Source organism: Mustela erminea, chromosome 1, assembly GCF_009829155.1.
Source record: "Mustela erminea isolate mMusErm1 chromosome 1, mMusErm1.Pri, whole genome shotgun sequence".
Lineage (NCBI taxonomy): Eukaryota > Metazoa > Chordata > Mammalia > Carnivora > Mustelidae > Mustela > Mustela erminea.
Genome location: NC_045614.1, coordinates 86,544,977 through 86,572,136, shown reverse-complemented (window position 1 = coordinate 86,572,136; position 27,160 = coordinate 86,544,977). Strand labels below are relative to the sequence as shown.

Sequence of the window (27,160 nt, the reverse complement as noted above, 5' to 3'; positions counted from 1 at the left end):
TTTTAGCCCTAGAACAACACAAATGTCAGGGTGGATACTGGACATGCTGAGGTCAAGCCAGATACTGATAACTTGGGTTCTCACTTGCATTAAATTTAAGAGTATTTGACTACCTTTATGCCTCCTTCAGACTCCCAAAATGGTGTGAGTGTCCTCTTTTCTTTTCTCTTCCCTCCCACTGCTTGTAATTCGGAAGAAGTAGGTCTGCTAACTCCCAGGGAACAGCAGGTGGCCATCTTTGCCCACTCCAGCTCTTAGCCATGTGGCCATTGTGTGGTTTCGTGGCAGAGGTCTGGGAGTCTTTGTGGCCATTCTGGTTCACCCACCTCAGTAGGAAGGCAACTCTGGTCTCCTCTAATAGATAGTTGGATAGAAAAAGCTTTGAAAAAAAAAATAATAACTGAAGTATAGAATCCCTATTGTTTCAGCTCTAGGTATAAATAAAGGCAGTGAATTGTGATTGTTAATTTTAGATTCAAAAACTATGTAGCACTAACAGATGTGCCTGGAAGTATTTTTAACATATTTTCAAAGCTTAGACATGTTTTATGGTCAGAGAGAAAATTTGGTGATTGGCTGATCATTGAGTATGGCTGGGACTCTGGCTCCAGTGTCTGGTATTAGCCACCATCATTCCTTTCTGGCGGTATCAGCCTCCGACCCCATCTCAGGCAGCCACGGGCAGAGCCAGAAGGAACATGGTCGGGGCAGACTTTCAGCAGGAGCCGCAGGGATCTGGCCTTGCCCTTAGCTCCATCTTTTAAAGATTATGTTCTGAGTCTAAGTAGGAACCTTAAATATTTTGACCTAAGGTTGTTAGAAGTCTTTCATGATGAAAACCAAATAGAATAAGTTATGAAATTCAAAACAGAATGTGTGAAACCAAATAGGGTTTGAGTTTTTCAACTGGAAACATTGTGAAGCCAGTTTCGTAGGAGTCTTCAAACCCAGATACCCTGTGGCGGTGGGCGGCAGTGTTTTAAATAGCCTTTGCTCTTTTGAAGTCTTTGAAGCAATGCGATGTGAACCCTGCTGCAGCAAACACCATCATCACCCCTTTCAGATTGTTCTTTATTCTCACTGGATGGTGCAGTCCCGAGACATGTCGGACACACAGTTTTAGATGCACAGAACAAAACAGAAGTAATGTGGATAAAGCCCAGCGGTTCCCCAACCCAGGCTGACAGCCTGTAGGAGTCCTTTGTGTCTCCCAGGCTAACAGCCCATCGCCTTGTCTGTCCGAGATACAGTTAATGACCTGTCTGAACTTGGGGAGCAGAAGATCCAACCAGATAAAGAGTTGTATTATTACCACAGTGATTATCCTCTACCATCTGGGGATTTCTGTTTTTAAATGCCCCATCGTCCTGTGGCCAGTCTGTATAGGCTGACATGGAAAGATTGCCAAGGCATGATTTTTGGTGAACAAAAAGAAAACCGAAGACTTTAATAGTTTGCTTGATTCCATTTCTGTAAAAGTAAAATAAAATACCTGTTCATAATACATATAAATGCAGAAGAAAATGCCTCCATCTTTGGGAGCCCCCTGTGAGGTAGAAGAGGTACTTTCACGTTTTACGCTCATTATATTCACTCCGTCTGTTTCTTGAGCCCATGTGGTATGGCCGCTGCTGTTCTAGGCCTGAAGGGGGAGGGTTCAACAGTGGTCTGAAGATGTAAAAACCCCTGTTCTCGTGGAGCTCACATTTAATGGGAGAGACAGACGGTAAATAGCAGCAGAGAACATTACATGGTGGTACATATTATGGAGAAAGCAAGGCCAGGAAGGGACAAGGAGAGCTGTGGGCAGGATAGGCAGTTTTCATTTTGGAATGGTGGTTGGGTAGTCAAGGCCCGAAGAAGGTGAGAGAGGAAACGATGTTCCTTTCTGGGTAAAGGCCTGCCCTGCACAGGGAATGCTGAGTGAGCCCCCTTGAGGCTGGGCTGGAGAGGATTTACTGTGTGTAAGGAGCACTGTGGGGCCCAGCATCAGAGTGGCTGAGCAAACAAGGTGGGACCATCAAGGGGGTGAGAACAGCTCAAGGGCAGGACATAAGGGCTGTGGGAAAGGACTCTGACTCTCACTGCGTTATATGAAGAGTCACAGAAGGTAGGAGGAGGAGATGTTCTGACTGCGTGTAATTGTGTGTCTCTGGTTGTCATGTTGAGAAAAGAGAAGCAGGATGGCCAGTTGGAAGGGCATAATCATAAACTCAAACAAAAGTGACGGTGGCTCAGGCTACTGTTGTGGCAATGAGGGTGGGAAGAAGTGCCAAGAACCTGTATATGTATATGTATGGATTGATGATAGAGGTAATAGGGGCTGCTGACAAGTGGGGTGAGGGATGCAGGAGAAGGAGAGGACTCAAAGATGGTAGTGGGGCCTTTGGTCCAAGTCATTGCGAGAACTGAGTTGTCTTAACCTAGGAAGAGTTGGTTAGAGAAACTGGTAGGATATCAGGAACTCAGTTTTGGACATGTGAAGTCTAAGAGGACATGCCAAGTGAGTATTTTGAACATAGACCCACTAATTTTTTATTAGTAAAAATACAAGAACAGAAATCAATGAAATTGAACTCAGGAAATTGATGGAAAAAATCAGCAGGACTAAAATCTGGCTCTTTGAAAAGATAATTAAAATCAGTGTGTCCTTAGCCAAGCTAACTAGGAAGGAAAAACAAAAGGAGGATGTAAGTTACAAATATCAAAAATGAAAGAACGAACGTCAGTACAGATCCCATGGATATTAAAAGGATGACAAAGGATAAACAACTCTTGTCCCACAAATTTGAAAAATTAGATGAAATAGACCAATTTCTTGAAAGGCACAATCTACCAAAACTCACACAAGAAGAAATAGACAATTTGAATAGACCTATCCTCATTAAAGAAGTTGAATGAACAATTATCACCCTTTTAAGAAGATTTTCTCTATTTATTTGACAGAGAGAGTGGGAGAGCACAAGCAGGGAGAGCATTGGGCAGAGGGAAAGGGAGAAGCAGGCTCCCCACTGAGCAAGGAGCCCAACGGAGGACTCGATCCCAGGACCCTGGAGTCATGACCCAACCCAAAGGCAGATACCCAACCGACTGAGCCACCCAGGTGCCCCTAAGTATAACCTTTTAAAACAGAAAGCACCAGTCACATGGGTTGACTGGTGAATTCTATCAAACATTTAAAGATGAAATGATACCAGTTTTTTTTTTTTTTTACATTCTCTTCCAGAAAATAGAGGCAGAGGGAATACTTTCTGATACCTTCTATGTGGCCAGCATTATCCTAAAACCAAAACCAGACAAAGACATTATAAGAAAAGAAAACTACAGATCAGTATCTCTTATGAATATAGATGCAGAAATTCTCAATATTAAAAAGTTGAAGATAGCAATGTATAAAAAATTGTACACTATGTACAAATGAGGTTTATAAAGATATGAAGGGTTGGTATAACAATTGAGAATCAACTAATGTAATCCATCACATCAACAGGATAAAGAAGAAGAATCACATGATCATCTCAGTAGATTGAAAAAAGGCATTTGACAAAATCCAATACCCATTCATGATTTAAAAACAAAATAAAACAAAACAAAACAAAAAAACTTCTCAGGAAAGTAGAAATAGAGAACTTTCTCAACTTGGTAAAGAACGTCTAAAAAACACCTATAACTAGCATCATACTTGTGAGACTTCAAACCTTTCCCACTAAGATCTGGAATAAGGCAAGAATATCCCCTGACTACTATTTTTCCACAGTGTACTAGAAGTCCTAGTGGATGCAATGAGACAGGAAAGAGAGCTAAAAGGTGTGCATTGGGAAGGAAGACTTAAAACTGTCTTTGTTCACAGATGACATGATTGTCTGTATAGAAATTCCAAAAGAAACTGACAAAAAACTCCTGGACCTAATAAGCAATTACAGTAAGGTTGCAAGAAATAAGGTTAGTGTGTAGAAGTCCATTACTTTCCTAGAAAATAGCAAGGAATGAGGGTAATTTGACATTAAAAACATAATGCCAGTTATATTAGCACCTCCAAAAATGAAATACGTGGGTATAAATCTAACAAAATACATGCAAGGTCTATATGAGGAAGACTATAAAACTCTGAGGAAATATATCAAAGATAAAATGAGTAAGTGGAGAGACATCTATTCCTGGTTAAAAAGACTCAGTATTTTCAAGATGTTGTTTCTTTCCAACTTGAGCTATAGATTCAACACAATCTCAATCAAAATTCTGTAAGGTTATTTTGTGGATATTGACAGATTGATTTTCCAGTTTACATGGAGAAGCAAAAGACCCAGAATAACCAACATAGTATAAAAGGAGAAAAACGAAGTCAGGGAACTGACACTACTTTGAGATTTATTATAAGGCTCCAGAAATCGAGACAGTGTGCTATTGGTGAAAGAATAGACAATTAGATCAGTGGAACAGAAAAGAGAGCTTAGAAATAGACCCATATAGGCTCAGTGGGTTAAGCCGCTGCCTTCGGCTCAGGTCATGATCCCAGGGTCCTGGGATCGAGCCCCGCATCGGGCTCTCTGCTCAGCTGGGAACCTGCTTCCTTCTCTCTCTCTCTGCCTGCTTGTGATCTCTCTCTGTCAAATAAATAAATAAAAAATATTAAAAAAAAAAAAAAAAAGAAATAGACCCATATAAATACACTCAACTGATTTTTGACTGAGGGGCAAAGGCAATACAATGGAGCAAAGATATTCTTTTCAACAACTGTCCTGAAACCACTGAACATCCACATGCAAAACAACAACAAAACAAAACAAAACAAAAAAACCCCCCAAACCCCACAAATATATATAGAGATAGTTGGATAAATAGATAGACAGACAGACACAGACTTCCACCCTGCATAAAAATTAACTTAAAACAGGTTATAGACTTAAATGTAAAATGGAAACTATAAGGCTCCTGGAAGATAATAAAGGAGAAAACTTAGATGACCTTGAGTACAGTGATGACTTTTTAAATGTAACACCAACAACACAGTCCATGAAAGAAAGAATTCATAAGACCAGATTTTATTAAAATTAAAAACCTCTGCTCTGCAGAAGGTAAGAGAACAAGAAGAGAAGTTGCAGACTGGGAGAAAATACTCATAAAAGACACATCTGATGAATAGCTATTGCCCAAAATATACAAAGAACTCTTAAAATTCAACAATAAGAAAATGAACAGTCTGATTTACAAATGGGCAAAAGACCTGAGCAGACACTCAGACACTCATCTACCAATGCAGATACACAGATGGCAAGTAGATATGTGAAAAGTTATTCAACATTAAATATGAGAGCATTGTGAATTAAAACAAAAATGAGACATCAGTGTTTACCCATCAATGACCAAAATCTAAAACACTAACAGTATCAAATGCTGGTAAGGGTGTGGAGCAGTAGGAACCATCATTCATTGCTGGTGGGATGCAAAATGGCCCAGCCCTTGTGGAAGACAGTATGGCAGTTTCCTACAAAACCAAACATACTATTTGATGCATCAATCATGCTCCATTTGGTATCTACCAAAATGAATTGAAAAGTTACACCACACAAAACTCTGCACATGGATGCCTACAGCAACTGTATCCATAATTGCCAAACCTTGGTCGTAACTGAGATGTCCTTCCGTAGGGGAATGGATAAATAACCTGTGGTACATCCAGCATTAAGAACAAATGAGTTATAAAGCCATAAAAAGCATGGAGGAAAGTTAAATGCATCACACAGAGGGAAGGAAGCCCATCTGAAAAGGCTACATACATATGACATTCTGGAAAAGGCAAAACTATTGAGTTAGTAAAAAGATCGGTGATTGCCCAGGTTTAGGGGGAAGGGAGAGATGAGTGGATGGAGCACAGAGAATATTTAGGGCAGTGAAACTTACTCTGTGTAATCCTATAGTGGTGGATACAGGTCATTACATATTTGTCCAAACCCGCAGAATGTACACCACCAAGAGTGAGCCCTAATGTAAACTGTGGATGTAGTGACAGTGATGTGCAGGGTAGGCTCATCAGTTATAACAAATGGACGCGCCATGGTGGGGCAGGCTGTCGGTAGTGGAGGGGGTGGTGCCTCTTGTCGGGATGGGGCATATGGGAAATCTCGGTACTTACTGCTCAGTTCTGCTGTGAACCTGAGACTGCTCTAAAAAAATAAAGTTATTAATTTTAAAAAATGTTTGTGATTTTAAAGCACAAATGGAATATCTAGTTATAGTCTATTAACCATAAATGTATGTAGCAATCCCACATGGGAGGGCAAATAAACTCTTTAACAAGAAATTACATTTTGGGCACAATATTCTGTATTTATATACAAAGGCTTTACTGCTTGTAAAATTTCAGTATGTGAATCCAGTGACTAGTAAGAATGAATTAAAAAATGAAGTTCCTTCAGTTAAACTAAGCAGCGGAGCATCTATTTATAGTTACTAATTAAAGGTCTTTGTAAAGTAGGAAAATCATGAACAGTAAGTGGTAAACAGCAAACCATTCTGTGGATTCTGGCCTCCGAGTAGCTTAAAATTACATTGTAATTTGGTCTCCCCAGAGACTGAGATTTGATTATAGTCCAGCTGCCTGCCAAGCCAAGTCCTATACCTGTTACCCTGGGCAGCTGGACCCCAGCTTTTGTTGTACAGGAGTAGTTTAATGGAGATGCACATTGGGAGGCCGTTAAAAAAAAAAAAAAAAAAAAAAAAACAGAAAGGGAGGAAGAAAGAATCTTACCAAGCATGTAAGTATGACCGAAGAAAAAGCCAAACTATGGAGGGATAGTAAAGAGAATAATAGAATAAACTTAGAGCCTGAGAAGAGGAAAAAAATAGCAAACAAGAAAAATAAGAAGGGAAGGTAATAGAATAAGTAGAAAGACTATTCATGGAAGGCAGTTAAAAATAGGAAGGAAAAATAGAACCAAAGTTCTACCAAAGTGGGAACATTGCAATTTCCAGTGGAGCACCACATCGTCTCTCCTAACCAGTCATCTTAATGACTGGCTGATACATGGGCAGTTTCAACCCCCAGGGACATTTGACAACATCTGCAGACATTTTGGTTGTCACAGCTGAAGGTGTGCTACTGTTCTCTAGTGGATAAAGGCCAGGGATGCTGCTACCCAGCCTGAGATGCACAACAGAGCTGCCCACCACCTACCCCCCGCAAACCACCCAGCAAAAGAATGCTCTGGTCAAAATGTCAAGAGTGATAAGGCTGACGGACTCCCAGTGAAGACTCCCAGTCTTTCCCGTTGTGTTTTGACCTGTGTGTGGCTAGATGGCATATATGTCAAATTGGCCACACACTATGAAAGAAATTACAACTTGGCTAAGAAAGTTTATCCAAAGTAAAGAATCCTTTCCTTCCTTCCTTCTTTAGCAAGTAGTCAGTAAAAACTTGCTGTGTGCCTGTCTGCCAAAGCTTGCTTTCAAAGCACATCTTTATAAATGGAGACCAGACTCAGGGTGCTCAAGGGGCTAGGGATGGTGGGGGATGGGTGTGATGATAGAGTCATGGTACCAGGGCAATCTTTGTGGCAGCAGAGTAGCTCCGTGTGTTGGTTGTAGGGGTGGTTACATGAATCCCCCTTAGGATGAAGTGACACAGAGCTATACACATGCCTGGCATCTGTGCCAGCTGCCTGGTTTGGATACTGGACCATAGTTATGTAAGATGGAACCACTGGGAAAAATTTAGGAAAAAGTACAGAAGACCTCTTTGTACTATATTTGCATCCTTCTGTGAATTTATATTAATTTCAGAATGAAAAGCCAAAAATAAAGCAGATCTTAAAAGAGAAAAACCAAGATGGGCCAAACAAGTTAGCTAAAGATATACTTCTAACCAGGGTAGGCAGCTGTGGTCCACACACACCGAATCAGTTCAGACTGATAAATAGAAAGGACTGAAGACACAGCACACTCTTGGAGTTTGGTGGGGAAAACAATCTTGTTTTTTTATTAAAATTGACCTATTCAGATGCAGAGCCAGTATCAAATAACATGCCCTCATGCGGCATCAAAATGTTTCTGGTTCAGTGGAAGACCCATATTGTCAGACTGCAGGAAGAAGTCATGTCACACCTAACATCTAATTCCGTATCTTGTTACAGGGACAAGCGGACCTTCTAAAATACGCTAAGAACGAGACTTTGGAGAACCTGAAACAAATCCATTATGCTGCTCTTTCATGTGGACTAAATAAACCAGGCACAGAAAATGCCGACGTTCAGAAGCCGCGCAGGAGCCTGGAAGTCATACCTGAAAAAGCAAATGATGAAACTGGAGATTGAAGGAATTTTCTAGAAACCATTATGGAGTTTATAACTCTAGGACCAATTGTAGTCAAATGGGACATTTGCTTTGCACTCACTAATGAAAATAATATTTGGGATTTTAAAGCACAACTGGAATAGCTAATTACAGTCTATTAAACTGTGAATGTATGTAGCAATTCTGCGTGTGAAGGCAAATAAACTCTTTAACAAGAAACTATATTCCTGGCCAAAATATGCTATATTTGTATACAAAGACATCATAACAGTTCCGGTGTGAACAACAGGACTATTCGCTCTAGTTCCATTGAGAAAAAAAATGTTTTCTCTGGCTGAAAACAATTTCTTGAGATGGAAATGGATTGTATTGTCAAAGTAGTATTTATTGGAGAGAAATCTAATCTACGCATTTTGTTTATAGATGATTGCCAGAGTCTCTGGGTTATAGATGATTTTGGTGGCGTGCCTGCTGAGCCATAATTACTAGGGAGAATGTAAGTGGACAGATGCCCCAAGTCCCCAGGGGCCCTGGAGAGCCGTCGAGCACAAGGAGAACATGCAGGATGGAAGCCTCTGGCTGAAGACGCCCGCTGGGTAGCCACGCGATGTTAACGGCGGACCGGTCTGAAAGCAACACATTGTAAATAGTTTTTCATTGTATGAAGTAGTGTTCACATTAAAAAGATGTTTTATGATATTTCTCCAATAGCAGTTCCTGCCTTTCATGAAGTTTTAACTTTCAAAGTTTCTAGCTAAAACTATTCTACTCTCCAGAGTGGCTAGTTGTCAAACAGCTTTGTCAAAAGTGAGTTGCTTGTCTGGTGTTAACAGTTTTGCCTCGAGGAAGGTGTTCAGGACTCTGCCCTGTGTCAGCTGACTGCGGGTGCCGGGGAACGGGGACGCCTCTCTCTGCCTCGTCCCGTTCTCATGGTCCTCAAACAGTGCGGTGAGGGCGGCAGAGGCTGGAGCGCTCCTAGCTGTCCTCCGCCAGCAGGGATCTTAAGCCAAGCCTTTATTTCCTAAAGCAGTGACACTTTGTGCTATTTTGGAATATACCAGACACTGCAGCCTAATTACCGCTTCCTCCAAACCCAACTTGCTTTCAGATTTTGGAAGAGTAAAAGCTATCTAAATCTTCAGCAACTCTTCTTGCTTTGTCCATTTTCTTTTTGATGGCTCAGGTCTGGGTGGCAGATTAAGTACGAGGAACCTGCTATGTCCTCCCAGTTAGGAAGATGCTCGGGCCAATATATTTGATTTATTTCTGCCCAGACTCCTAAACATCCTCCTAAAAAGCACTTTGTCTGCTCAGCTCCTGTCATTTGCATTCTAATAGCGTGCCTAAGTTAAGGTACGCATCTCCACTGGCTCTCCCTAGATGCAATTCCAGTTAGAAAATTAAACCTATCTGTTACCTGAGTAATAGCAGGGTTCCCTGCATGCCCCAGCAAGCAGTTGGCTGGTAGCTTTGGCTCTTAGCTCAGATAGGAACTCTACCCAGAAAAAAGGGAAGGGAAAAGAGCAAAGAATTAAAAGTAGTTTCATAGAAGGAAAAATAATGTATAATTTAGACTAATGTTAGCAATCCTTGAATTTAGCTGGCAAATATATAGCAATATCCAAGTTAAGGTGAAAACCAGAAACAATTAAAAAATAACTTTTAAAATATGATGATATTGGAGCAAATGCCACATTTACAGGGGTGGCCAGCGTTGTGGAAGATATGACTTGAATGAGTGAGAGCAAGGCACCTGTGGTTCACTGCAGTTCTTCAGGTCACAGTCAGCACTTTAGGAAGTCTGAGAGGATTGCCTCTGACACTGTTTCCCAGATGCAGGAGTTGCAGACAAGAACGATGCAAAGTCTGATAGGGCATTGTTGGCCGTACACCCAGCCCTGGCTTTGCTCCACCTTTCCTCGATTAAAAAAAAAAAAAAAGGGAAGCCTTCTTTTGACCCATCTTTTCGAAGGAATTCGCCACATCATGGGAAAAAGGAGGCACTCTGGTTGAGGACTTGCTCCCAAAGCTGCCCCTTTGCTCCTCCTGGCTCTCTAGCCCACCCACCCCCCCCCCCGTGAGGCCCCCACCCTTCAGTCAAGATGGTGGCTCCAACCCGGAGCACACGTTCCTGGCGAACTGAGCTTCTTACTCCTTCCATCCGCATTCAGACTGAAACAGGAACTGTCTGTCACGTGGCCTAGGGCCAAGGTTATGATTTATGACCTTCATAAGCATTTTTGTTCTATAAAGGACTAACTGGGCTGCTCCGTATTGAACTAGTGGGGGCTTTATTCTAACCCCACTGGTCAAACAAAAGAGAGTCATGCTCCTGAGTTTATAAATTGTGGCAACAGTGGGGTGACATGCCAGCTCCCCATGTCATCTACATTCCTTAAATGGGGGGACACCCCCCTGGTAAGTCTCTTATTGTAAATACAAATAATGCCCTTTAGTTTGACTAATGGATACATTAGTCCTACTGTCCACACGGGCTGTGTGTCATCTCCTGAGGCACAGATTATGGCAAGTGCCCGGTCGGTTCAGAGGGAAAGGAGATGCCCCACAGGCAACAGGCAGGCAGAATGGAATGCCAGGTTCCTAGCAGCTGTGGACCACCGTCCCCAGAGGAGATCCCAAGGCCTCTGCTTGTCCAATGGATCCTCTCTGCTACCTGAGCCATTGTAAGTGTTGATCTTTTCGCTGCTTTCAGCAGCTGCAGCTTCTGAACAGTTGGAATGAAAGCCTCGAAGCCCCAGATGTTCACCCTTCCATCTCAGGGTGCACGTGGCTGGGCATCTGGGCCTAGGGAGAGTTCCTCCCCAGCTGGCTGGCCCGCGCCCTAGGGAGGATGCTCTCTACCTCCACGTCCTCACCACATGGCCTCATTTGGTATATTAAATACTTTGCACTGAATCTTTAGTCAAGGATTGAAACAATGTAATGCAAATTTGAACCCAGTAAACAGCATCGCTCCCCTCAGTGTCACCCACTGAGTGCAAAAGCCCAGGCTCAATTTCTTTCTACCGTGTTCAGTAGGTGCTCACGTCTGAGCTAGGCTTTCATCTGAGCAGACACATCTACCGCAAATTGGAAGACTCTTCTGTTTGTTATGTTTGACAATGGGACCCTTTGTTGGGGTGGTATGCCAATGGCTGTGTTTGGGGACTTTGCATATGTCATTTCATCCCCTCAACAGCTGGCAAGGTATTTATCCAGTATTACAGGTGACGAAACGATGACTTTAGCCAAGGTCACAACTGCTCAAGCCGGATGTGAACCCAGATGTGCCTGCTCTGAAGTCTGTCCCCAAGCACTATACTCTTCTGAATGCCAGATATATATTTCTCTGCTAAACTACAAGGTATGTACTAGGTCATAAAGAATAATGAGGTAATTGGCATTTTATTCCTCATTCACACTGAAAATGAGCTCCCTAGAAACCACTGAGATTTACTCTCTGTTCTATTGAGCACATTTTAGACACTAGGGATCACCATGAACTAAAGCAGACCTGGTCCCAACCCCTGCGGAGCTCACAATTTGGTTCTGAGGAGCAGGAGACATTAATCCAAATAATTACAAAGATAAGATATAATTAGAACTCTGTTGAGGGCAATGAAGGGGCTCCCTAGGCTCACATTCTAGCTGCGTACTGAGGGGAAGTGTTCTCAACCTCTCTTGCTTCTGTAACTCAAGGATTGGTGGCGGAGGGGGGGGGGCGGAAATTCTGCTTTCCCACACAGGACTCTTGAGAGGACTGAATAAGATGGTGTTTATAAGGTGCCTGGCTTATGGTGGACCCGTATTATTACCAGTAGTTATTCTTGACAGGCAGAGCCATGAGAATATATACAGGGGCCTTACCCTCTTGAGAAGATGAACTCACTGTCTTTTGCTCTAAAACGCCACCCTCAGAACTTAAAATAGTCATTATACCTTTTGTGGTTCTGGGCGTTGGCTGGGCTCACTTCAGTGGTTCTTGCCTGGGGTCTATCACTCAGTTGCTGCCAGATGTCAGCCGGGGCCGCAGTCACCCAGGTGGCTACACATTCAAGATGGCTCCCTCACAGCGCTCCGGGCAGGGCACTGGGCAGGGCGCTGGGCTGGGCTGTCAACAGGAACATCTACATGTGGTCTCTCCATGTGACTTGGACTTCCTATAGCAGGGCACTGGGTTCTAAGAGCGAATGTTCCAGAAGACCCATAAGGAAGCCCCAGGTCTTTTCGAGACGTCTTGAGCCCATCTTTCTGACAATACAACATTCTCCTGTATTCTCTTGTTCATATAGGTCACTAAGTCTGCCCAGGTTCAGGGAGCTGGAGAAATGAACTCCCTCTCTTGTGAACTCCCTCTCTTGTGAGGCAAGGTCATGCTGCAGAAGAGGATATGGGATAGGAGATATTAGGACCACTTTTGGAAGATGCAAACTGCCACAGAAGATTCCCTGAGAAAGTGGTATTTTAGCTGGGATCTGAAGGCAACAATGGTCAGGAGAGGGTGAAGCACTTCAAGCAATTTAGGCAAGGAAGCCGGCATGTTGTAAAAGCCAGCAATAGGAGGAAAGCTGGCATGTTTGAGGAAGCAAACAGGTGATACTGGGGTGCAGACAATGAGATGGGGGTGAGTGGTGAGGGTGCTGCATGGAGTCCATCATGAAGGCCTCTATAGGCCTTGTCAGGGATTTTGGTCTTCTTTTCCTAAAAAGCTGGTGCCAAACACTTAGTTGTATGTATATTTAATCTACCTCTTATTGGTTTTATTTAATTTCAAAAGAAATATATACTCAATGTATGTTACCAAAAAGATCAAACGCTAAAGAATGTAAATTAAAAAGTGCCCCTGCCTCTCACACTGCCCATCTCCTGCTCCCCATGGGAAATGGGTTCGGCCAGCTCCTCCTCACGTGGGGATGCTCAGAGGACACCAGCAAATGCCGTCTTTCTCTCTCTCAGAAGTTCCCACTTTCACTGTTGAGAAAAGATAGAACTTTCTTTAAGGATCACAGAAATTGAAGAACTGAGTATTTAAGAAGTAAAGCTATGGCCTGGAGAGTGATGAATAGCAATTTGATTTTAAGAACTATAATAATTTGCATTTTATCAAAGCCACAGATGTGAGATAGAAAAGAAATTAACAACTTCTGTGAAATATGACTTAGAATTTATAAGAACAAATGTCTTCCCTCTAAAAAGATTTTTTTAGGGACAGCTGGGTGGCTCAGTCAGTTGAGTGTCTGCTTTCCGTCATGATCCCAGTGTCATAGGATAGAGCCCCTCATCAGGCTCTTAATCAGCAGGGAGCCTGCTTCTTCCGCTGCCTGCTGCTCCCCTTGCTTGTTCTCTCTCTCTCTTTCTGACAAATAAATACATAAAATCTTTAAAAAATAATAAAATTGCTTTTTACTCTGAACCAAAAGTCACAAAAATTCTTCAGGAATGGATTGTTGTGGCCATTGAGGTTGATTATAGGTTGAGATGAGCATTCTGGATGCATAGTAAAATATGATTTGAATAATGAATTGTCAAAGCATTCAGTAGGTATAATATGAAGAATAAAACCCCCCTTGAATTTCACCCTAGCCCCAGGGCTAAGCACTTGTCATGCTTAATCTTATTTCTGGTTTTGATTCTTCAATAATTGTCTCCCAAACTCTAGACCAATGTTGTCCAAAGAACTTTCTAAGATGATGGAAACATCTCTATCTGTGCTATCTAATGCAATAGCCACTGGCCGCATGTGGCTATAAATTTAAATTTTAATTAATAAAAGCTCAATAAAATAAAAACATTGCATCCTCAGTCACCCTAGCAACATTTCGGTCATTCCACTGTCACATGTGGCTAACGGCTACCATAACAGACAGTGTGGCTGTAGAGATTATGCTCATCCCTGTGCTTCTGCTTTATCAACTTTTAAAGATATGTTACTTTACATGAAGGAAAATAAAAATTCAGCTCACTTCACTGCTTCTTCTCTTTGCCCTGCCTTCATTCCCAAGCCCTGCTAGGAACATTTTAGCTTTAATGCTATTACTTCGTCATGATAGCTTTTAGCAGTATATTTTATACTGCTTCTCGGTACATCCATTGTTGATTATCATGCTTCGCCCCACCACCTTGGTAGGTCAGGATATTAGAGCTCTTCCCTGTTTCCCTCCAAGATGCCTGCACTCAGAGCTACCAACCAGCACAGGGCTGTGTGTCCCATTGTCAAGGTCTCAGGATAGCATTACATTCTATTCTGGAACTGTAAACTTCGTATGCTTTCTTTCAGATTGGTTCTAAAATTAAATAACCAGCCTTTATAATGTTATAATTTCTTAAGAATTAATTTGTTATGGAAATAGTGTGACTCAACCTTCCTAGAAGGAGACCTGTGGGATCCCAGGCCACCAAATCTGTACCATTTCAGGTGAATGGAACCAACTTCCACTGTCAGCCAAGACAGAGTAATGGGGAACAGATTTTCCTTCCTGCATAAAACAACCCAAACCCAGGAAACAATGGTTTTCAAGACACTGGACCTTGATCTTAGAAAGACAGTGATATATTAGAGAAAGAAGCAGGTGGAGGGCACTGTTGTTATCTTGAGAAAGCTTGCTGGCCCTGTGCCAGGAGAGGAAGCAGAGTAGAGCCGAGAAGCCACCCTTCCCTCACCCCCAAGTCCAGGAAGTGGGGCTGAGAGACCAGGGAGTCTCATCAAGCTGGCTAGAGTTCGTGGGACAGGGTGCTGGAGGGGAGAGAGCCTCACAGACAGAGAACAGACACCTGCAGATGATCAGTGTTCAGCACAGTGCCCATTAGCACAAATGAGGACGTTCCCGAAGGCAGGAGAACCACTGTCGTTAGGAGAGCATTTCTCAAACTTTTAAGATTATCAGCCCCTTAACGAATCATCTTAAACATTTTTAACAATCAGTCTCTCCCATGAAATTGAATACCATACATAGAAATATATCTGCATAGCTATTTATGTATTATGTATTGTATGCATATTGTACTTTATATAATTATGTATTATATGCATATATGTGTATGTGTGTGTGCGTGTATTTGTATGCACTAGAGAGTTACACGGCTTGCAAAGAAGTAGAAAGTTATGACCTATATGAGGAGAAAAATCCATGAATCCATGAACGAAAACCAACCTAGAACAGATGCTGGGATTAGCGGACAAAAGTATTAAAACACTTATTTCAGATGTTCTTTACGTTCAGAAAATCAAGCAGTGCATGGATCATATACAAAAGACAAAGACGGGACTTCTGGTGATGGAAACATCAGTGTGTGAGTGAAAGCTACAATGGCTGGGATTAATGGCAGATTAGACTTTTCAAAAGAAAAAAATTAGTGCACTTAAAAACATCATAATAGAAACTCTCCAATATAAAACACACAGAAGGGGCAAAAAAGAACAAAGCAAACAAATGAACAGAGCATCAGTGAGTTGTGGGACAACTGCAGGTGGTTTAATATGTGTCATTGGGGAGTGCCCAAAAGCAAGGAGAAAGTGGGAAGAACCCCCAAAGACACTGAAAATATAACAAACATTGTGTACAATTGACAAGCGCTTTAAGTCCGCAGACGCAGGAATCTCAGCAAACCCCAAGCACAGAACACATGAAGAAGACTACACTAGGGAACATCAAAATCAGAGTGCTCGAAGCCCACAGTGATAAAGGGGAAAATCTGAAAAGCAACCGGAGAGAAAAAGACATTCTGCATGGAAGAACAAAAATGAGGGTGACAGCAGATTCGGCAGGTGGCAGGAGTGCAGGCGAGAAGTCAGGGAGCAACATCTGTAAATGACTGACTCACAGAAAAGTAGCCATCTCCCTCGATTCCTATGCCCGCAAAAACATCTTCCAAAAAAGGCAAAATAAAACTTTTTTCATGTGTACAAAAGCTAAAGCAACTCTTACCAACAGGCCCACACTACAAGACATAACATTTTTTTTTTTAACCTTTTATTTATTTATTTATTTATTTATTTATTTGAGAGAGCGAGAGAGAGAACGGGGGAGGGAGAGGGCCGAGGGAGACAGAGGCAGAAATCTCCAGCAGACTCTGCACTGAGGTTGGAGCCTGATGTGGGGCTTGATCCCACGACTCTGAGATCATGGCCTAAGCTGAAACCAAGAGTCAGATGCCAAATTGGCTGAGCTACCCAGGTGCCCCAAGATATCACTTTTTAAGAAAGTTCTCGGGAAGAAGAAAATGATAGCAGACGGAATTATGGATCTGTACAAAGGGATGAAGAGTTTGGGAAATGGGAACTGTATATATAAATAGATAAGATATTTTTCTTATTTAAATCTCTTTAAGAGGATCTTTGACTGTTCCAAAAATAATGTTGGAATATTATGTAAATGGAAAACATAAAACAAAAGCCCAAGATCCTCAAGGTGAGAAATAGAAGTATATCACTGTGAGGTTCTTGAGCTTTGTGTGAAGTGATAAGATATCACTTCAAAGTGCAGTGTTGTGAGTAAAGACATATGCTCTAACCCCTAGGAAACCACCAGAAGAACAAAACAAAGGTATAGCTCATAATTCAACAAAGGAGGTGAACCAGAGTAGTAAACACTCTAAAGAAAAAGAAGAAAAAGGGGGAAAGGACACATAGATGGGGCAAATAGAACACAACAGGCAGAATCAAATACAAAAATTCGATAAATCTGACTTTAAAATTAGTTTCTTTTTCTTTTCTTTTCTTTTCTTTTTTTTTTTTTTTTTTTTTTTTTTTAGATGCTGCTGAGAAAACTGAAATAAGTATTTTTAACACTATACTTGAAGAAGAACTTGTTTCCAGAATATGTAAAGAACTCTTACAACTCAGTAGTCAGAAAGCAAGCAATATAATAAAAAATCATAGGTAAAGAAATATTGACAAAAGAAAATATAATGGCCCAAAAGCTTAAGAATTATATTCAGTATCATTAGTTGTTAGGGAAATGCAAATGGAAACCACAATCAGATAGCATACTGCACCTGCGAAAATGATTAAAATTTAAAATATTGACAATACTGCACTGGCAATACTGCACTCTTTGACGAGAATATGGAACAACTCTAATTCTCATACATTGTCAAAACGCAAAATGGTGCACCTATTTTGGAAAACAGGTGGATGTTTGCTATAGTTAAAATTACACTTAATTTATGAACCAATAATTCTGATCCTAGAGTTTCTGCAGAGAAATGAAAACTTCATCCTCTGTGAGATTTGTATAAGATTATTGACAACAGCTTTACTCATAATATTCAAAACTTTAAACTGCCCAAATGATCATCAGCAAGAAGATGGATAAACAAAATTGTGCTATATTCATGCGATTTAATACTTCTCAACTCTAGAGAACAGACTGCTGGTGGCCGCCACAAACGTGGATCACTGTAAAAACCCTCGTGCTGAGTGCACAAAGCCAGACAATGAAGAATAGCTGCCCTGTGCTCCTAGGGAGCTCTGGAACAGGCGAAGCTGAACTCGACCGTAGAAAGGGTTTTGCAGGGCTTTGCCTGCCAAGGAACCCTCTGGAGGGACGCAGATATGACATGGATGGGAATCTACCTCTAGATCAATTGTAGTTACGCTGGTCTTTGTTATAACATACCAGCCGCCTGTCAAAAACTCGCTGAGTTGTATATTTGAAATCTGAATATTTTTTTGTATAGAACTTATATTTCAATAAAGTTGAGGTTACATTTTTAAAAGGAGATTGTAAGTTAAAGACCAGCAGAAAAACAATTGGGAAAAGAAGTGGGAAGAGGGAACATGATACTATTTCATATTTTTCCTTTATCAGTAAAATCCTTTCTGTTTCTTAATTATATAATTTTTTTTACACATTATTTTCTTTTGAAGGCTTTTTTTTCCCCCTCTGAGTCTTCTGATTTCTTGTTTTTAATTTGGACTAACTGATTTCCAGAACTGCTGCATAGATTCAATTCTGAGATTTATTTTATTTAGTATGGTGCTGACCTAGTTTTACTATATAAACTGGATCCTGGATCCTCTGTGTTGTTGGGGTTGAGGGGGTGGGAGTAGTCTTTGCTTTTTGCTCAGGATGCCTGTGAGTAATTCTTTCAGAGAATGTTTATGGACAGCAGATTTTCTGAGTCTGTCCACGTTCAAAAATTCTTCATCTTGCTCCCATATTTCAATTAGCAATAATCGCGCCTCGGATAAACCTCATTGGCTACGATACTGCCACTGCGCAAAGCTTGCTCCCATATTTGATGGCAAGTTTGACTGGGTGTCTAATCCAAGGCTCTAAACCATTTCTCTCAGAACTTTGAAGTATGACTACATTTTCCTCCAGTGCTGGGATTTTTCTGAGCAACAGACCATTCTGATTCTGATTCTTATTCTGATTCTTTTGTGGGTAACCAGTTTCATTTTCTTGGGAACTTAGGGATCCGTTCTCTATTTTTGGTGTTCTAAAATGTTGTGGTGAGGTATATATAACTTTACTCACTCATTCAACAGACACTTATTGTAGATACTGATTTCAGGGAAGCCTGAGAGCTAGAAATAGAACAATAACTTCCCCATTCTCATGGAGGTTACATTCTGGTGTGGGAAAGAGATGATAAAATATAAACAAGTACATGAGATCCCTGCAGATTGATAAGTACTAAGAAGAAAATAAAAGAGGAAGGGGGTTATAAGGAGCACGTTAGCTGAACCGGTCAAGGGAGGCCTCTCTGAGGAGGTAGCATTGGGCACAGGCCTCAGTAATGAGGAGCCCTGGGTTGATCTGGGAAAGAACATTACAAGAAAGGGAACACGACAGCACCTGGGTGGCTCAGTTGATTAAGCGTCTGCCTTGGGCTCAGGTCATGATCCCGGAGTCCTGGGATCAAGCCCCGAGTTGGGCTCTCTGCTCAGTGGGGAGTCTGCTTCTCCCTCTGCCTCTGCCCCTCCTCCCTGCTTGTGCTCTCTCATGCTCTCTCTGTCAAATAAATAAATGAAGTCTTAAAAACAAAAAACAAAACACTCCCAAAGGGCCGAGGTGGGAATGGGCAGGAAGCAGGAAGATCAGTTGGGAAGCCGTTGCTATGAACCAGGGAGGCAGTGAAGGTTGGGAACAGAGTGTAGCAGTAGAGATGGGGAGACATCGTCGGTCTGGGCTCTTAATTGGATGTGGCAGGAGAGAACCCGAAAGCAGGAATGACTCGAGTTTTCATCCGGGCAACTAGGAGAATGGTGTGCCTTTAACTGAGAGAGGGAGACACAGGGAGCAGCAGGTTTGGAGGAGAAAATCACATCTAAGCCAAGATGCCCAAGAGACTGTCAGAGTCCAGTGTCTGTGCCAGATATCTGGGGCAGGCGAGGGAAGCAGATGCAAGAGTCTCCCGCATGCAGGTGCTGTGCGGTGTCCTGCATGAAACCTGACGGGACCTTCCGTTCTGAAGTCCGTGTGTGAATTGTGCATCTTCAAGTCTGGACCTTTTTCCCCTGCTATTTCTGTATTATAACCTGAACATTCTGCCTGCCCTTTCTTTCCAGAATTTCTATTAGGTGGATGTTTCATTCCGTGAATCAATCCTCATTTTGTTATTTTCCTTTGTTTTATTCATCTGTTTGCACTTTTTTTTTTTTAAGATTTTATTTATTTATTTGACAGAGAGAGAGAGAGCACAAGTAGGCAGAGAGGCAAGCAGAGAGAGAGAGGATGAAGCAGGCTCCCCACTGAACAGAGAGCCCGATTCAGGGCTCCATCCCAGGACTGTGGGATCATGACCTGAGCCGAAGGCATAGGCTTTAACCCACTGAGTCACTCCGGTGCCCCCACCTGTTTGCACTTTTGTTCTGTATCTTTCTTGCCTCTTTTGTCTGGCTGTCATATTAATCCAGGTGATGTTGGCTTTTAAAAAAATTATATATATATATATATATCTCCAAGACCTCTTTGTTGTTTTCTGACGGTTGTCTCTTCTTTCGGGCCATCTGTTCTTGTTTCATGACCAGAATCAGGACCCTATTTAGACATTTTGTAAGTGTGTTTCTTTTCCCTGTGTTGTATCCTATGTGGTCAGCTGTTCTGTTTATTTCTCTTGGACCTTCTCTCTCTCTCTCTTTTTTTTTAAAGATTTTATTTATTTATTTGACAGACAGAGATCACAAGTAGGCAGAGAGGCAGGCAGAGAGAGAGAGGAGGAAGCAGGCTCTCTGTGGAGCAGAGAGCATGTTGCGGGGCTCGATGCCAGCTCATGACCTGAGCTGAAAGCAGAGGCTTTAACCCACTGAGCCACCCAGGTGCCCCGGACCTTCTCTTTTGTACTCTGCTTTTCATCAGTTGTCAGGAGGGCTGTAGTGCTCAGTTCCTGTTTATGAATGAAACACTGCTGGACTGGTCAACATGGCTGGGAGGGTTTCTGCGCATGGGTGTTCTCTTGTCTTCCCCTGAGTGGGGACTCCCAGAGAGGGTGGAGCGTGCCTGTTGGCAGGCTTCGCGGCAGCCTATAAGCAGGAACTGCCAGTCAAGCTGTTATCTTAAATGCTTGTAAATTGAGGGTAGCGTAAACTCTTTGGACAAATTACATTATAAACTAGAAAAGAAGTGGCGGACATAAGTTACCCCTCTCTGAAAACACAGGCAAGTATTACCAATTAATCCCACCTCTTACTGAGTCTTGATAGATGAATGATGCCTGCCCTGTGTGTGGGAGGAGGGGCTCAGAGCAGACGGCTCGATGCAGTCTGGAGGAGATGCTCAGAAACTGGTCTGGGGGCCTTTACAACCATCATTCTATTCAGTGATCAGTCACAGTTAGATGTACACAGATTTACTTTGGTCTCTGTTGCCAGAATGCTGAAAGTAGGGCTGACCTGAGAGGAAACCCAGTTGCGTATAAAGTAGCTGCGTACGTTAGTCCTAAAGTGCATGTGCATTGATTAGGGGAGCGATGGTGTCCCAAGCTAGATGCAAGTTATTTTTGGAATATACATACCTCTGTTAATTCCACAGACACAGTTAACCAGAGTGCACTGTGTCCGGTGGTATTTTTAATGGCTGATATGAAAGACGCATATTTACGGACTCTGCTAAAGAACACGAACTGGATGTTGTCCTGAGCAACTTGGAAAGACAGATTGGAATGGTTTAGAAAGGATGCCAGAGTAAAAGTAGCAGCACATGTTGTAGCCACAGGGAAAAATTCAGAGGAATGAAGGCAGGGAGGACAGAATTCAAATGCAAGGTGGGCTAGGTCGCCTGCATGCAAGGTTAATGGGGCTCCCACTAGGAAGTTATAGTGATTCAGTCCCAGTTTCATGAGTCACTGAGGCTCAATGTTAATCAGAAATATGAAAGAGAAACGTGATGATGGGATAAATGATGATCTGAAGAGGGAAATGGGCCAGAGCTATAACCATAAGTGTTTCCAGAAGCCAGAGCCAGGCTGGTGGTATAAATGCGTGAAATAGCTGGGAGGGCAGTAGGGAGTAGTGAAGCCTGCAGCTAAGTGGAAGTTAATATCACCTCTGCAGACACTCTAATTCCGATTCACTGCCACCACCAACATACCGGCCAGGCATACAGAAATATCTCAGAACTCACAGCAGACTGTATTTGTGGCATCACAGGCAGTCAGCATCCCCTGTCCCTAGAACTGTTGCATCAGTAATGGTCGGGGTAGTCGGCCACCCCTGGGATGCCTGTGGGTTGTGATAGTGCACCTAGTTACCCAGCCACGGCTGTTTCACAGTGCTTCCTATCTACTTCAAAGTTACCTTCGGTGTAAAGAGCACTATCACCAGAATCTCCACTTAATTTGCAGAGACATAGAGGAGAAGGAAAAGAATTGCCCTGATTGGGGTGTGGTTGGGATGGAGAATCTTCTTGCAGCTTTCCTCCCGCATCTGCTGTTGGCTCATGGCGTTCACTAGGAACATGAATATTCATGTGACTATAATATGAATGCTGATTAAATGAAAAAGGCAAATTGAGGTCACATTCACAAGATTTGGGGGAGCTCATGACTCTTGAATCTTGGCCTTTTATAATCTCAGGAGGAATCTATCAGGGATGAAAATGCGTCTCCATTAGGCTTGGGTAAAAGAATTGGATGGCACAGTAGTATTTCAGATGTGGCCACGGCTCTTGGGTTCATCAAATCCAATATGTTTTCAAAATGCAGAAACTGAGGCCAGAGATGTTAAGAGATTATCCAAGGCCACAGAACTTGCCAGGGTCAGATGTCAGACCAGACCCTGGGAGCTCTGGTTCCAAACACAATTCCCTTTCAACTCTGTTCCTATAATTTTGTTGAATTTGGAGCTGATGCCTAACAGTGATGTATCTACTCTGGAAATGACTCCTCGGTTCATATAGGTCAGCAGTGTGGAACAGACCAGCCAAAGTGATGTCACCTATCAGATACACATTTAGATGTTTTCATCCTGGTGTGGGATTCGGTTCTCGAATTTTGCACCCATCTTCATTTAGGAATTTTAACAACATATTTTTATCAGTAATAAAATTTCTGAAACTGATGTAATACTGTCTGCTCCCTCACTTAAACAAGAAATCGAAATTTGGGCCTAAAAGATAAAATCCAGGGGCACCTGGGTGGCTCGGTGGATTAAAGCCTCTACTTTTGGCTCAGGTCATGGGATCAAGCCCCACACTAGGTTGCTGCTCAGCAGGGAGCCTGCCTCTCCCTTTCTCTCTGCCTGCCTCTCTGCCCACTTGTGATCTCTGTCTGTCAAATAAATAAATAAAATCTTAAAAAAAATAAAATCCATATTCCCTTAGTATGTATACATATCTTCCTTCCGTGTAAATTATATCTATTGTTAAAATAACTCTAGAAAGCATGAGCTTTATCTTAGATACAAAATAGTCAAGATCAGGTCTTGAAGAGAGCAGAAAAATGCAGATGACGTTGACCGGTAAAATATAGCTAGAAAATGCTCATAAAAATGCACCTTAATAGAACAAACTTAGAGATTGACTTTTATTGTCATGTCTATACTAGCAGCACAAAATGGTTTCCTATCTGTAACATGTCAAGCTTTCTCCAAAAAGGAACCTGACCTGGATTTGAATACAGAGCATTAGTGAAGACAGTGAGAGAGATAGAGAGAGAGAAGTATTTGGAGAAAAAAACCTCGAAAAACAAAATGTCTATATGGGTATGAGGCCTGAGATTCTGCATTTATAACAGATTACCATGTCATGTCTACACTGTGTGTTCAAAGACCACATCTGAACAGCAGGAGTCTAGAGACTATCCTGATTGTCTGTACAAAAACAGTTACATGAATGAATTCTGCCAATAATATATATAAGGCATTTAAATTTGCCCAGTGATTTTCACTGGAAAAATGAGGAGTTTGGTGAGAATTGAGTGGATTTATAAGTGAGAGTATATGACATATTTATAAGCACTACTTAAATTTCTCATAAATTTCTATGATACACCATATATATTCATCATAATTTGTAATAAATCATCAATAAATGTTCATTTCTATCCTGGATCGTTCCTAAGTTCAGAAAAATCTTTGTGTTGGCTCATGCGAGCAAGAGAAATCTTCTCCCATTGTCCCCACGTCCATGGCTGGAGAAGGAAACACCAGGGACCCTCAGGCAGACCAGAGTGATGACACAGAAGTGTTGGCTAGAACCAGCACCTGCAGGAGCCTTTGCCTTCCACAGAGGTGCCCTGGGGGCTGCTGTGTGGAAGACGCAAATGTACATTAGACCTTGTTGTTGTTTTTTTTTAACTGTAAATATTTTAAAAGGGAAGTTAGGAAACTGTGCTTTCCAGATGAGGAAATTGTGGCCTCAAGAGGCAAAGTGACTTCCCTAGAGAGATCAAGTCCCTGTCCTGGTCCAGCCAGTGTTCTTATCAGCCCTGTTCTCACAGCACCACTCTTCCCTAAACGACCCCCCACTCTCTTTGTCATCACTCCTGTTTTCTTTCTGAAAAAACAGGTACTGTCTCAGACCCAGGACCAGAGTTTGGATTCAAACAGACTCCTCCTTGTGGTGGATCCCCTCCCCGCCCAATGCCTAGTGTGAACTTGGACAAGGGTCTTAGAAATAAGAATGTCTGGCCCCTGGGGCTCAGCCAAAAGAGGTTCTTGCTCCCCAAGTGTGAGGTAATTTGGCTGAGCTATAATCACACAACAGACTTTTATAAGTGGACTTGGTATATCACACATGCACGTACACACACACACACACACACACACACACACACACACACAGCAGCTTCCCCAAGGATCTCTGACTCCGAGTTCTTTGTCTTCTTCACCTAAGGATTTTTAGGACCCCTCTCTCTTTTGAGGTTTCTTTGACCTAAATGGAACACATCTTGTGTAAGAACTATATCAGCAAGAAAATTCTCACCAAGTATTCCTCATGAACGTGTGCTGGTGACAGGATTCTTGTTCTTCCCCACCAGCAGCAAACGAAGGCGTTATACAGTCTGCACTCACCTGCACTTACTTCTTGAGCTCCTATATGTGCGAGACTCTGTTCTAGGCTCTGGGGAAAGAGGACATTAGCTGACTCTATAAAGGGGTCAGGCAACAAGCCAACCAACGTTGGAATAAATGGCGAGCTGTAATAGAAGTTTTATGGAAACAAGTCAAGAGTCACTTTAAAGAATGGCAGGAGGGATTCTCTTTTGGGTATAGTTGTCAAGGAAGGCAAAGCCTTCTGACCTTCAGAAGGTTGGATTTACCCACACAAAAAGTGGTAGAGCTAGCATTCCGGGCAGAGAAGAACATGTGTGGAGGGAGCTGAGGCAAGGGAGCTTGGTATATTGGGGAACTTGGTCTGTTGGGTAACAAGAGAAGACACACAAAGGGAAGAGTGACCTAGGTGAGTCTGGAGAGACAGGCAGGGACTGGATAACGTGGAGCTTTGTAGGCCACAGGTGTGAGAGGAGTAGGTTTTATCCTACATATGATCAGACCGCTGTTGAAGGATTTTAAGGGTCTGATTTCATTTTTGTTATAAGATCGTTTTTGTCGCTTGATGGAGGAAACAGTGGAAGGTTGCAAGAGCTGTAGTGGAGGGACCAGAGTGCAGATGCAATAATATTTTAGCAAGGGGGGCGGTAGCCTCCATTACAAAGGTTGCAATAGAGGAAAGAGGAGGGTGCATCCAGGATGTATATTGGTGACAAAGACTTTCTACACAATGGATGAGTTAGATGAATAAAAGGAGGGATGAGGATAACTTCTAAGATTCTTACTTAAGAAACGGTACCAGAAAGACTAGGGGAAAAGCACATTTGGGGGAGATCAAGAGTTCCTTTTTGGACATGTTGACATTGAGATCCCATTAAACATCTAAGTGGAGATGTTTAGGCAGGTGGACATATGAATTTGGAGCATAGAGGGGCAGCCAAGAATGGGAAGATAAATTTGGGGATCATTAGCATACATACATGGCCTGTATTGCCAAGGGGTTTGATGAGAAGATCTGGGAGATGGTGTTGGTAAAGTGGAAGACTCAGGACAGAGCTATGAGGATTCCCAACCTTTAGAGCAGATAAGTGGCTTGTTTGGAATTCTCACCATTGACATCCTTGTTTTTTCTTACGGTATTGGGTGACATTGCTTTGAGTCATGTCTCCCACATACTTTGCAACAGCACAAGAGATATTTTATATGAAGAACCAAATGTACCATTTTGGAGACAGTGTAGGAGGCAGGAAGCTGAAGAGGTGCTCACCGTCAGTGGATCATTACTGGCGCCATTTGTATTTTTTAACCATTTATCTCATTGACATTGACGCAGGGCAAGATTTGTGTGTGTCATGGGAAGCAAACAACACTGTGACACAGTGTGTAGTTTGTGTCTCCTTCAGAATAAAGTCCAAATGCCAGTGCCCTCCTTGAGGAGCCAGTCCTCTTGCCCAGCCTCCCATCACCCTCTCTGGAGCACCCTTTGCTCCAGCAGCACTGGAGGGATACTGACCCTTCTGGCATGTATGTCTTCTTGCCCTGTCTCCCACCCCTCAGCCCGCCTGGCCACCTTCTTCTTATCCTTTATTCACCCCTCCTGCATGCTGCTTGGGGAACACATTCTTCCCATACCTTTCCATCCCCAAACACTGGCCCACCATGTCACTCTGGGTACCTCATATCATGTGGGATCATGTATGTGAGATCCCAACGTGGAATTTGTATTCTTATACTGCTCTCACCTCCCACCTGCCTTTCCTCATCTCTGCCCTACAGATTTTGGATTTGCCAGTAGCCTCCACCATCACTTTGGCCATTTTGTTGCAATAAATGTCCTGGTGGACTCTGACGCTATGAGCAGGTGTCTAGTTAGCTAGGGCTGCATTACTGAACATCCATAAAACTGTGTGGCTAAACCAACCACCAGTTTATTCTCTTCATGGCGTCTGTGAGTTGAGAAGTTGGAAAGGGCACAACAGGCATTTCTCTCTCCTCTGTAAATGGCTGGGGCTCCACTGGGATGATCTCAGTGGCTGTGGCGGGGTAAGGGGTGGGATTCAATTGACTGGGGGAATCAGACTACAGGGCTGGGGGACCTAAGGCCGAGATGACTTCCTCATACATACTCCTGGCTCTGGGGCTGGGATGGAGGGCGGCTGGGCTCAGGAAGACTGCCAGCCAGAGCACCTCCACATGAATGTCCTGATGGCTGTCTCAGGGAGGTCCAGCTGCTCAAGGACCCAGAAGGGAACATTCCCTGGTGACAAGGCAGAGCTGCGTGACCATTTATAATCTCACCTCAGAAGTCACTGAGCAATACTCCTGCCATAACCCCTTCTTTGAAGTAGTCACAGGCTCAGCCAGATCAAGGGGAAGTGGCATAGCCCCAGCCTCTTGAATGTCAAGAATTAATGGCCAAATTTCAAAACTACCGCC

General features: G+C 42.6%; 1 protein-coding gene and 1 pseudogene across 3 annotated transcripts in view; one reads left to right on the top strand and one right to left on the bottom strand.

Annotated features, from left to right (window-relative positions):
- Positions 1-8,992, top strand: part of PLCL2 (phospholipase C like 2) — a 191,130-nt gene extending 182,138 nt beyond the window's left edge. For all 3 annotated transcript variants that reach the window (XM_032332263.1, XM_032332244.1, XM_032332253.1), the window contains exon 7: positions 8,130-8,992. In XM_032332263.1, coding sequence (XP_032188154.1) covers positions 8,130-8,309 — 180 coding nt within the window. In that variant the 3' untranslated portion in view covers positions 8,310-8,992. The remainder of the gene's footprint in view (positions 1-8,129) is intronic.
- Positions 8,993-18,408: 9,416 nt separating this feature from the next.
- Positions 18,409-18,517, bottom strand: LOC116581046 (annotated as a pseudogene).
- Positions 18,518-27,160: the final 8,643 nt, after the last annotated feature.